At 36.1% G+C, this 11,198-nt stretch overlaps 2 protein-coding genes across 5 annotated transcripts in view; both read left to right on the top strand.

Annotated features, from left to right (window-relative positions):
• Positions 1 to 5,507, top strand: part of LOC107685660 (copine-3-like) — a 19,716-nt gene extending 14,209 nt beyond the window's left edge. For 3 of the 4 annotated variants that reach the window (XM_016482328.1, XM_016482329.1, XM_016482327.1), the window contains 14 exons: positions 55 to 234; positions 428 to 502; positions 938 to 1,009; positions 1,192 to 1,275; positions 1,418 to 1,507; positions 2,420 to 2,518; positions 2,671 to 2,757; positions 2,877 to 2,936; positions 3,091 to 3,224; positions 3,831 to 3,885; positions 4,416 to 4,467; positions 4,582 to 4,715; positions 4,866 to 5,102; positions 5,233 to 5,507. In XM_016482328.1, the coding sequence (XP_016337814.1) occupies positions 55 to 234; positions 428 to 502; positions 938 to 1,009; positions 1,192 to 1,275; positions 1,418 to 1,507; positions 2,420 to 2,518; positions 2,671 to 2,757; positions 2,877 to 2,936; positions 3,091 to 3,224; positions 3,831 to 3,885; positions 4,416 to 4,467; positions 4,582 to 4,715; positions 4,866 to 5,102; positions 5,233 to 5,346 (1,473 nt within the window). In that variant the 3' untranslated portion in view covers positions 5,347 to 5,507. Of the gene's footprint in view, positions 1 to 54; positions 235 to 427; positions 503 to 937; positions 1,010 to 1,191; positions 1,276 to 1,417; positions 1,508 to 2,240; positions 2,337 to 2,419; positions 2,519 to 2,670; positions 2,758 to 2,876; positions 2,937 to 3,090; positions 3,225 to 3,830; positions 3,886 to 4,415; positions 4,468 to 4,581; positions 4,716 to 4,865; positions 5,103 to 5,232 lie in introns of all 4 variants that reach the window. The other variant, XM_016482330.1, reaches the window with a different exon arrangement.
• Positions 5,508 to 7,605: 2,098 nt separating this feature from the next.
• The window catches only part of LOC107685659 (fer-1-like protein 4), a 33,869-nt gene continuing 30,276 nt past the window's right edge, over positions 7,606 to 11,198 (top strand). Inside the window, exons 1-2 of the mRNA XM_016482325.1 lie at positions 7,606 to 7,864; positions 8,087 to 8,142. Coding sequence (XP_016337811.1) covers positions 7,786 to 7,864; positions 8,087 to 8,142 — 135 coding nt within the window. The 5' untranslated portion in view covers positions 7,606 to 7,785. The remainder of the gene's footprint in view (positions 7,865 to 8,086; positions 8,143 to 11,198) is intronic.

Here is an 11,198-nt window from a genome sequence, read left to right as displayed (position 1 = left end):
TATGTATATATATATATGTATATCCTTATTGCTTAATGTATGTAATCATTGCAGGTAGAACGCACAGAAAGAGTGAAGAATTGCCAGGACCCTGAGTTCTCCACAAAACTTCACATTGACTACCACTTTGAGAAGGTGCAGAAATTAAAGTTTGGCATCTATGATATTGACAACAAGTCTGTTAACCTCAGTGATGATGACTTCCTGGGAGGCTTTGAATGCACCCTTGGCCAGGTATGTATTGTGAGGAGTGTTACAATGAAATGCACATAACCTTATGTGATCTCTGTTCTACGATAGTTGACTCAGTGCAGTGCTTCAAAGTTAGTGTCTTCATTAAAATGTGTAGCACATGTGTAATGGTGTTTTAGAGTTAACAATACACTCTTAATTCATGGCTTTGTTTATGCACCAAACTTTACAACAGATTGTGTCAAGTAGGAAGATTTCCAGACCCCTTCAGCTCAAGGCAGGAAAACCAGCTGGGAAAGGCACAATAACAGTACGTGTTCATAAACACTCTTACTGATATTTCTAATATGGGGACATTGATAAAAGAACATCGGAATCGTCACATGAGAGTTTTACCACCTTCCTGATGAATGTTTTACAGGCCTCATAATTCTATTCATTTGCATTTGCGGTATCTTTATTTGTAGGAAAATTTAAGGGCTTTACAAAAGAGTGATTAATTTACATATGGAACAGTTTTTAGTAAACCATAATAAGCCCTCTGTTTGAGCAAAATGACATTTGCATTTGTGAATTTATACAAAATTTGTCATTACTGTATACTATTCATTAGCTATTCTTTTTGAAGTGGTTATAGTGCATCTCTTTCCATGCTTTTACAACAGTTCTGCCAATCAAAAGGTTGTTTTTTTTTTTTTGTTTTTTTTTTACATTTAGCAATGTTTTCTTTTTTTGGTATGAACAGATCACAGCTGATGAGGTGAAGGACAACAGGGCTATTGTGATGGAAGTGGAGGCCAAAAACCTGGATAAAAAGGTAGACATGCATCTTGTTGTTATCCATTATAATTGGTACTTTATGAATTAATTTTTTTTAATTGTTACTGCTGGCTTACCACACAAAAACGATTGCCATATTCAGGGTAAAAGCAGTTATGATACTAACTGTTATGTGTTCTATGGAAGATGCACTGTTATTATTATCACTTCTTCTTTCAGGATATGTTTGGGAAGTCGGATCCATTCTTGGAGTTTTTCAAGCAAGAAGAAGATGGGAAATGGCAGCTAGTTCACAGGACAGAGGTTTTTACCCAGTTTCATTCACTCAGAGAACCAAATGTTTTTGTTTGTTTGTTTTTGGTTTTTGTCAGTGCAAAACAATTAATCGATTGTTGCATTTATTTTTTGCTGATGGTTGTTTTTGATATTTCTCTTTTATTAATAGGTCATCAAGAATAATTTGAATCCATCTTGGAAAAAGTTTACTGTCTATTTGCATACATTCTGCAGTGGTGACCTGAATAAACCAATCAAGGTATCAAAGGGATTTTATGCTCACTCACAGATGTGCATTTGTCATAGTATCTTAATTTAACAATTTTACTATGCAAGAGAAAACAGAAGAAGACCGTGTCCAGCGCATTTATCTTTAGGATAACAGGAAGAAATTGGTGCTTTTGGCTCTTAAACATAATTAAGAATGAAAAAAATGTACTCATCAAAACTTATCAAACATGAACACTTGTCTTTTCACAAAAGAGAACCTTACATTTTTGCCACATATACCATTCAGATTCGGGTTGGTGATATTTGTTTGATTTTGAAAGAAGCCTCTTATGCTCAACAATTCTGCATTCATTTGATCAAACATATAGTGAAAACTGTAATATTGTGAATTATTACAACTTAAAATAACTGCTTTATGTTTTAAAATAAGGAAACCGTGATACATTCTTTTTAGGATTTCAAATACAAATAGTTTTGAAGCAAAGTAAAAGTCTTTACTGTTACTTTTGATCAATTTAATGCACCCTTTGTAAATACAGGTATTAATTTCTTTGAAAAAAAAATTTTAATAACCTCAAACTTTTTAACAGTATTGTGCAAAACTTAAGTGACAACTTATGGAGGAAGCTGTTAGATCAGATGGAAGGACACATAGTATCATAAAAATATAATTGTCGTCTTGTTTTAAAGGGCTAAAGACACCATCAGCCAGCACTTTCAGTTGTCCTAGTCCTTAGACTAAATCTTTGTCTAATTGCTAGGTAACTTGTTACGATAAGGATGAAGACACAAGCTCAGACATGATAGGAGAGTTCACCTGCACCACCGCTAAACTAATGGAGGCTAAAGACAATGCGGTGAGCAGGATGCATGTCTGTTAATCTTCCCTAAACATCTTTCTTTCTCTTTCTGTCTGTCTGTCTGCGGTTTTTTGTTTTAGGTTCATTGTTCTGATTATGATAGCGATGGCTCTCATGATCTCATTGGTGTGTTTCAAACTAATGTGTCAGATCTGCAGAAAGCAGTTCATGGCTCCCCGGTGAGACTGCACCTTCACTGCTCCAGGCTTTTTTGTTGTCCTTGTGTTAACAGTAGAACATTTCCTTTTCTACATATAAATTTCATTCTATTCACTTCCATAATTTCTATGAGTTTTATTGTAGGGCATATAAAACGTTTTCAATTTTGTAGGTTGAGTTTGACTGCATTCATCCAGAGAAGCAAAAGAAGAAAAAGAGTTATAAGAACTCTGGGGTCATCAGGATTAAGGATTGCAAGGTTCGAACAACCTTCATCTGTTTCGTATGAAAACATATTAAGCAGTATATCTTATAGTTGCAGAATTTTAGAATCATTTTGCGATAATGATAATAAATAATCTCCACACTGTCTTTCAGCTTGAGGCACAGTATTCATTTCTGGATTATGTGATGGGAGGTTGCCAAATTAACTTCACGGTAAGATCAGTCATGGCACAATATTTGCTTCTGATAGCAGGTGTTTTTGTTTACATGCTGATGTAATGAATGGGTATAACATTAAATTTAGGTTGTAAATTTGAGGCTGTATGGTTTAAACTCTAAACCAAAGGTGACTATTGTTTGACTTTAGGTGGGCATTGACTTCACTGGCTCTAATGGAGACCCCCGCTCCCCTGACTCTCTGCACTATCTCAGCCCTAATGGCGTGAACCAGTATCTGTCAGCCATCTGGTCCGTTGGTCAGGTAGTCCAAGACTATGACACGTAAGAGAGTGATTTTTGTCCATAGACTTTCCACCAGCTGTCTAAAACCATTCAGTGTTGCTACAAACTACCATATGTTCACTCATTGAGCCGTGCATTGAAATAATTGTTATAGGGAAAGTGTAGAAATATTATAATTGTTTGAAAATCAATAAGATTTTTTTTTTTTTGAAGAGGAAATGTATACTTTTATTCAGCGGAATGCATTAAATTGATTATAAGTGATAGTAAAGACATTTATAATGTTACAAATGATTTATATTTCAAGTAAATGCGGTTCTTTTCAACTTTGTTCATCAAAGAATCCTGAAAAAAAATGTAGCACAGTTTCGAAAAAAAAGTACAGCTGTTTTCAACAGTTGATAAGAATAAATGTTTTTTGAGCTGGAGTAATGGATGCTGAAAATCACAGGAATTATATTTTAAAATATATTAAAATAGAAAAAAGTTATTTTAAACTATAATAATATTTCATAATGCTATTGTTTTTACTGTGTTTTTATTAAAATAAGTCCAAAAAGTAAAGTAAGCCTTGGTGAGTATAGAGACGTTTTTGTACATGAAAGTCCTTTTATCTGCAATCAATTTTTTCTGTCTCCCTTGTAGTGATAAACTTTTCCCGGCATTTGGATTTGGTGCTCAAGTGCCTCCAGACTTCAAGGTTAGACATTACAGGTGTCCTTGATATAGTGCTGGGCGGTATACCGGTTCATACCGAATACCGGTTTTTATTTTTGTTATGATATTAATTTTGAAAATACCGCAATACCGGTATATGTCACTTAAACAACGTTCGGAACGCGACACTGTTTGAAAGGGGTGTTGCACTGTGGTGAGGGAACAGCTGTATGTGTTACTAAGCATGAAAGTTCCGAAACTGAAGCTGTAGAACTAATAGAACGTGATGACACAGAAGAACTCATATACCACAATATCCACATTGACCTCCACAAATATCCACCGCCCCCTGAGTCAATATACTGCACTATTTCCTCTCGCAATCAGTAGAAAATATGGTTAACACCCGGTCATGCATGCAAAAAAAAATACCGTCTTGTACCGTGAAACCGGTATAATTTTGAAAAATACCGTGATATAAATTTTTGGTCATACCGCCCAGCACTATACTTATTCATTATTAGTTGTAATAATAACTTAATTCAACAAAAGTGCCTCTTTGCAATTTCTTAGGTATCCCATGAGTTCCCATTGAACTTCAACCCCAGTAGCCCATATTGCCAAGGTAAGAGTCCTAGTGTTTGAAAATTTGGAATTGAAATTGAACAGTTACGCACCTGTCTGACTTTAAACACATTCTAAGATGTTTGTCACATGGCTGATGTTTTACACTATGCAGGAGTGCAAGGCATTGTGGATGCCTACCGCGTGGTTTTGCCTCAAATTCGTCTTTATGGACCCACCAACTTCTCCCCCATAATAAATCATGTGGCCCGAATTGCAGCTGGAGCTGCCCAGCAACCAAATGCAGCAGTACGTAACTCCAACAAGTGCCTTTTTTGGTAGTGCACTGCCTCATTCACAGGATGTGGTTTGATGGGTACTCGTGCGTATTTGATCTGTGGTGTGCCATGGCATTTTCAGTCCAGTAGCACTATGTATGTCGTTCTCTCTCTCAATTAGCAATACTTTGTGCTGTTGATCATCACTGATGGAGAGATCACTGATCTCGACCAGACCAGACAGTCCATCGTAAACAGCTCCAAACTGCCCATGTCCATCATCATCGTGGGTGTGGGTGAGGCAGACTTTAAGGCCATGGAGTTTCTGGATGGGGACAATGGAGTTCTTAAATCTTTGACCGGAGAACCAGTGGCCAGAGATATTGTGCAGTTTGTGCCCTTCAAGCAGTTTGCCAATGTATGAGCCTCTTAAAATATTAATTGGAATGACATGCTGGTTCAAAATTCTTCAGTTCATATCCAGTGTTTTCTGTAATTCACTGTCTGTAATTATGCCATTTCTCTTTTTACATCTCATTTCTTTTTAGGCTCCTAAAGAAGCGCTGGCTCAGAGTGTTCTAGCTGAGGTGCCGAATCAGCTGGTGTCATACTTTAAAATAAGAAATGTGGCTCCTGTCAACCCCCCTTCACCGACCAAGTAGACACAAGTGTGCACTGGAGACTGAATTGTATGTGTCTAAAAGAAATAGGAGTTAGTTAGAATTAGTATGGATCACCACTAGAGGGAGCCAGAGCTCTGTTAAAGGGGTCCTATTATGCTTTTTCACTTTTTTAATTTTAGTCAGTGTGTAGTGTGTGTGTTTGGGCATAAAAAAAGATCTAGAAAGTTACAAATCTCAAAGTCCACTCCAAAGGGAGATATGTGCTGTAGCGTCAAATTTTCGGCATGTCTAGAACAATTCTTACAAGTACAACACGACGTAGCTGGGTGCCGCGGACAGATGCCGAACGCCGCCGCCGGTGTGCCTACACTCATAGAAAATAATGTATTTTAATTTTAAAGAAGTGGCGCGACTCGACGCTGCGCTTCTCCCAACGCACTGGGACAGCTAATCAATCACAACACATTTTGTTTTTCGAAAGGCGGGCCTTCATCAAAGCCGGAACTAATCGAGCCCTTTGTGCCAGGATGGGGAGAAAGGTATTTTAATAATGTAAATTATGTGAAAAATAATGCGTTTTTTCAAACCACCAAGCATGAGAGCATGTTCTAGTACACCCCAAAACAAAATCAAGACTTTGTAAAAGAGCATAATAGGACCCCTTTAAAGGAAGCACTGTGGGAGTGTTTAACTCGTATGAAGACCACTTGTCTTCACTTGTATTTTCCTTTTTTATACATTATGCAAACAGTTGTCATTTTCAGTCCTTCATATTTTTCTTTTATCTTCCAAGATTGTTCTTCCTCATTCTTTTCCTACTGGAAAAGAGTTTATATAAATGTTCCTTTTTTATAGATCTGCATATATTTTTGTATTATTGTTTATGGATGCAGATGCCTTGATTTTCTTAAGCCAATATTTGAAATCACTTTTAGGCCTTGCGCTGCTTTTTAATGCAGATGTATGCAATATCAATCAGGAATGCTGATTTATGAAATTCCCTGCACCTACTGCTCTATAGTAGTTATTAGAGAAAAGTGAATGACTCAAACTCATTCAAGCACTATGCTGCAATATATAATCATGCTGAAATGATAGAGATGAGTAGTAGCTAGAACCTTACCAAAGAAATCACTGCATGTTTTTCACTAACAACCTAAAGCTGTCAAAAGCTAGATTCTTTTTGAGAATTATTTTGCCAATATTTTGTCATTGTTTTGACCAAGATATATTAAGGATCATTTAAAATGCATATAGACTATGTAGTATGAATTTGAGTAGAATGGAATTTAAAAATACTGGTTTACTGGTATAAAGACATTACATAGACTTTGGGACCATAAAACTACCTTATCGGTTATGCCTTTTTTTAATGTTATTTTGAGTATTTTGTGCGTTTGTGGCAAATAACGTTTGAAAGATTGATTTAGAATGACAGAAGTCGTGCTGTTAATTTGGTTTATCTAACACAAATATTTGCACCTTAATCGTACAGTAAAGTTAATCTGCACTTCTCCACTAGATCTATTGGATTTAGTCACGTATACTTGCGCTTGCCACACGGGACGTTCACATGTCGGGTGTTTTGCGGCGCTGAAGTTGTTTTTAATTGTAGACGTGCGACTAGCGCGCCCATAATAGAAGCGACGCGCTCGTTTTCCCCAGGCGCAAGCTCCGGGCGCTTCGGAAAGAAGGAGAAAGCGGCGTGGCTGGCGTTTTCCACGCGTTATTAGACGCGACATGTGAACTTCCCCTTATGGGACCGTTATCTGGTTTGAAGAATCTTTTTAAACTAATGATTTAAAGGAAATGGGATTGTAAACATTATGGATGTTTTTTCCCCATCATTGTATTTCCTAATCATGAAATCAGATGTTTACACAGCAACATGTTGTTAAGTTCTTCAGAAGCCATTGTCACTGTTAGTCCGATTTATATAACTGTCAAGAAGAAATGCTGAATAAAATTGCCTTATTAACACATAACACACTTGGTGCGTTTTTTTTTTTTTTTTATGTGTCGTTTGTCATGTCTTCAACAAAAAGGCAAGGTATTATTTCAATTTATCCTATTCCCACTTGCCTTTTTATTATTAGGAGTTCATAGAATTGAAATGCAGATCTGAGCACAGCTGTTCACCTGTACACTCTTATTACGCCCTTGCTCACTAACAGTTCAACTGTGAACTATTAAATTATCATAGGTAAATATTACAACAACTCTTCTGCCTGGGGAGTTTTACTTCAGATGGAATTCCAGCACAGTTCCTCAAGATCTTATGCTCTGACAATGACTTTGAAGGCCTCATGAATACTGGATCATTTGAAAGCGGCTTAATTGCGGATATATTTGTCTACCACTTATTGCAAGTCAGTTTCGAGTGCCATGTTTGTACCTTAAGAACAACGAAGACCAACTTCACGCAAAGCTAGCACAGTGGATCAAGATTACAAGACAGAAACACAGCCGCGCTTGGCCATGTCTATCACTGTCCTTTTAAAGAAGATATATAACCTGCCAGGGAAATATGACCGCAAAGTGGACTTGTCTTTTAGAGGTGAGCACAGATTTTGAAGAATAACCATTCTGTCATATGATTAAGATTAATATAGCCTGTTTGGATAATATATTATGCGTATTTAAATGTTTAGTTATTTAGCCTATATGATGTGAGAAATAATCGAAGGACTAACAAGTCATATCTTTGTTTAAACTTTTATATGCAAGACTTCTATTTGAATACGTTGACTGTATTTTTAAAACATTGTTTACTGTCCAGGTTTTACTCACAAAACCAGGATCCTTCAGTGTGAGAATATAGCCATCTTCAGTGAGGTAACCGGGTTTAAAAAAAAAAAAAAGTTATGTCATTGCTACAGCATACTAACAAAAACAACGGTTTTAGTTACCGATCCTGTCATAAAATCAATATCATCATTGCTACACTACCACTGAAGAGTTCCTGTGCTCACCAAGGCTACATTTATTTCATAAAAATAAAGTAAAAACAGTCACACTGTGAAATATTATTCCAATTTAACTCTTTACTGTTTAAATATATTTTAAAATGTAATATATTCCTGTGGTGGCAAAGCTGAATTTTCATCATCATTACTCCAGTATTCAGTGTCACATGATCCTTCAGAAATCATTCTGATTTGGTGCCCAAGAAACTTCCTGAAAACAAAAAACTGATACATTTTCAGGATTCTTTGATGAACAGAACGTTCAAAAGAACATTTATTTTAAATATAATTTTTGTAAGAGTTTTTACTCTCACTTTGTGGTACATTTAATGCATCCTTTCTATATAAAAGTATTACTGACCCCAAACTTTTGAACAGTAGTGTATTTTCACAGTGCTGATTTAGAACAGAGCAGGTGCCTTTACCACCCTCACATTTTAGGAAGTCTTTATATATTCAAAATTAATTTGGCAAGGAAACCTGTTAAAACAAATGCAGCTGAAGTTGAAATCAGTGTTTTAGAGAATATGTTGGGAAATCTTCATGCTAAACCACACCTTTAGTGTTTAGTCACCATGCTCTACCACAGGCACTTGAACATTCCCAGTCTTGTAAACAACCACATCTATGAGCCCAGATACAGTAATTAAATACAATATTTGACTAGAGGTCTGTCACGAGGTTATCCTTTAACTTAAGCTAACAGATATCGGAATGGTGGGAAGGACAAGAAAGAAAAGTCGTTCAATCTGAGAGAAGATAAATCATGTTCAACACTGGCTTTATGAGGAGGAAGTCTTTGGGATTTTCATTTATGAGAAATGCAGTGACTGTAAAGAAAGGAGAGATTTAACACAAACACCACCATTTTATAGATTTTGTATTATTTGATTTAATTTAGTTAGTTTACACACATACACTGCTGGTCAAAAGTGTGGTATAATTAAGATATTTTTCATGTTTTTGAAAGAAGTCCCTTATGGTCACAAAAGCTGCATTTGTTTGATCAAAAATACAGTAAAAACATTAATATTACGAAATATTGTTACAATGTAAAATAACTGTTTTCTATTTATTATATTTAAAAATGTAATTTATTCTCGTGAAGCTGAAATTTCAGCAGCCATTATGCTCCAGTTTTCAGTGTCACATGATCCTTCAGAAATCCTTCTAATATGCTAATTTGGTGCTCAGGAAACATTTCTTATTATTATTATTAGTGTTGAAAGAACATTAAACTGATCAAGAGTGACAAAAAATTATAATGTTATGATTTCTGATTAAAATATATGCCAAAAATGTATCATGTTATCAAAATGTATCAAGTGTTTTTCAACGCTAATAATGTTTCTTGAGTGCCAAATCCACATGCATATTGAGAATAATTAAATAACTGCTTGAAAGTTTGTGAACCCTTTAGAATTTTCTATATTTCTGCATGAATATAACCAGATTTTCAAGTCCTGAAAGTAGACAAAGAGAACCCAATCAAACAAATGAGACAAAAATATTTTCATTGTCATTTATTTATTCAGGAAAATGATCCAAAATTACAATCTGTGAGTGGCAAAAGTATGTGATTCTCTAGGATTAGCAGTTAATTTGAAGGTGAAATTAGAGTCTATCTGTTCAGAGGTGTTTTCAATCAGTGAGATGACTATCAGGTGTCAGTGTATGCCCTGTTTTATCTAAAGAACAGGGATTTATCAAAGTTTGGTCATGTTTGTGGAAGTGTATCATGGCACAAACAAATGAGATCTCTGGGGACCTCAGAGAAAGAGTTGTTGTTGCTCATCAGGCTAGAAAAGGTTACAAAGCCATCTCTAAAGAGTTTGGACTCCACCAATCCACAGTCAGACAGATTGTGTACAAATGGAGGAAATTCAAGACTACTGTTACCCTCCCCAGAAGCGGTCGACCAACAAAGATCACTCCAAAAGCAAGCCGTGTAATAGCCTGTGAGGTTGCAAATGACCCCAGGGTAACATCTAAGTAAATAAAGGCCTTTCTTACATTGACTAATGTTCATGAGTCCACTAGATCATGTGGACAAGCCAGAGGAATACTGAAGAAATGTTTTGTGGATGGATGAGACCAAAACAGAACTTTTTGGTTTAAATGAGCAGCGTTATGTTTGGAGAAAGAAAACATCTCCAAAAAGAATATTGCTGCCCATCTGCAGTTTGCTAAAGATCATGTGGACAAGCCAGAGGAATACTGAAGAAATGTTTTGTGGATGGATGAGACCAAAATAGAACTTTTTGGTTTAAATGAGCAGCATTATGTTTGAAGAGTGAAAAACACTGCATTCCAGCAAAAGAACCTTATCCCATCTGTGAAATGTGGTGGTAGTATCATGGTTTGGGCCTGTTTTGCTGCAACTGGGCCAGTAGGGTTTGCCATCATTGATAGAACAATGAATTCTGAATTATACCAGCAAATTCTGAAGGAAAATGCCAGGACATCTGTCTCAAGAGAAAGTGGGTCATGCAGCAAGACAATGACCCCAAGCGCACAAGGTGTTCTACCAAAGGATGGTTAAAGTAGCACAAAGTTAATGTTTTGGAATGACTGAGTCAAAGTCTGGACCTTAATCCAATTGAAATGTTGTGGAAGGACCTGAAGCAAGCAGTTCATAGGAGGAAACCCACCAACATCACAGAGTTGAAGTGGATAATTTTTCTCAAAAAATAAATGACAAAGAAAATATTTTTGTCTCATTTGTTTGATCGGGTTCTCTTTGACTACTTTCAGGACTTGCGCAAAAAAAAAAAAAAATTATGTTTTGGGGCATATTTATGCAGAAATATAGAAAATTCTAAAGGATTCACAAACTTTTAAGCAGCACTGTATATATATACAGTGGTGTGAAAAAGTGTTGGCCCCCTTCCTGATTTCTTATTTTTTTGCATGTTTGTCACACTT

This window comes from Sinocyclocheilus anshuiensis, unplaced genomic scaffold, assembly GCF_001515605.1.
Source record: "Sinocyclocheilus anshuiensis isolate Anshui unplaced genomic scaffold, SAMN03320099.WGS_v1.1 scaffold257, whole genome shotgun sequence".
Classification (NCBI taxonomy): Eukaryota; Metazoa; Chordata; class Actinopteri; order Cypriniformes; family Cyprinidae; genus Sinocyclocheilus; species Sinocyclocheilus anshuiensis.
Note: the sequence above shows the minus strand (reverse complement) of the source record. Positions and strands in the feature narration are given on the sequence as shown.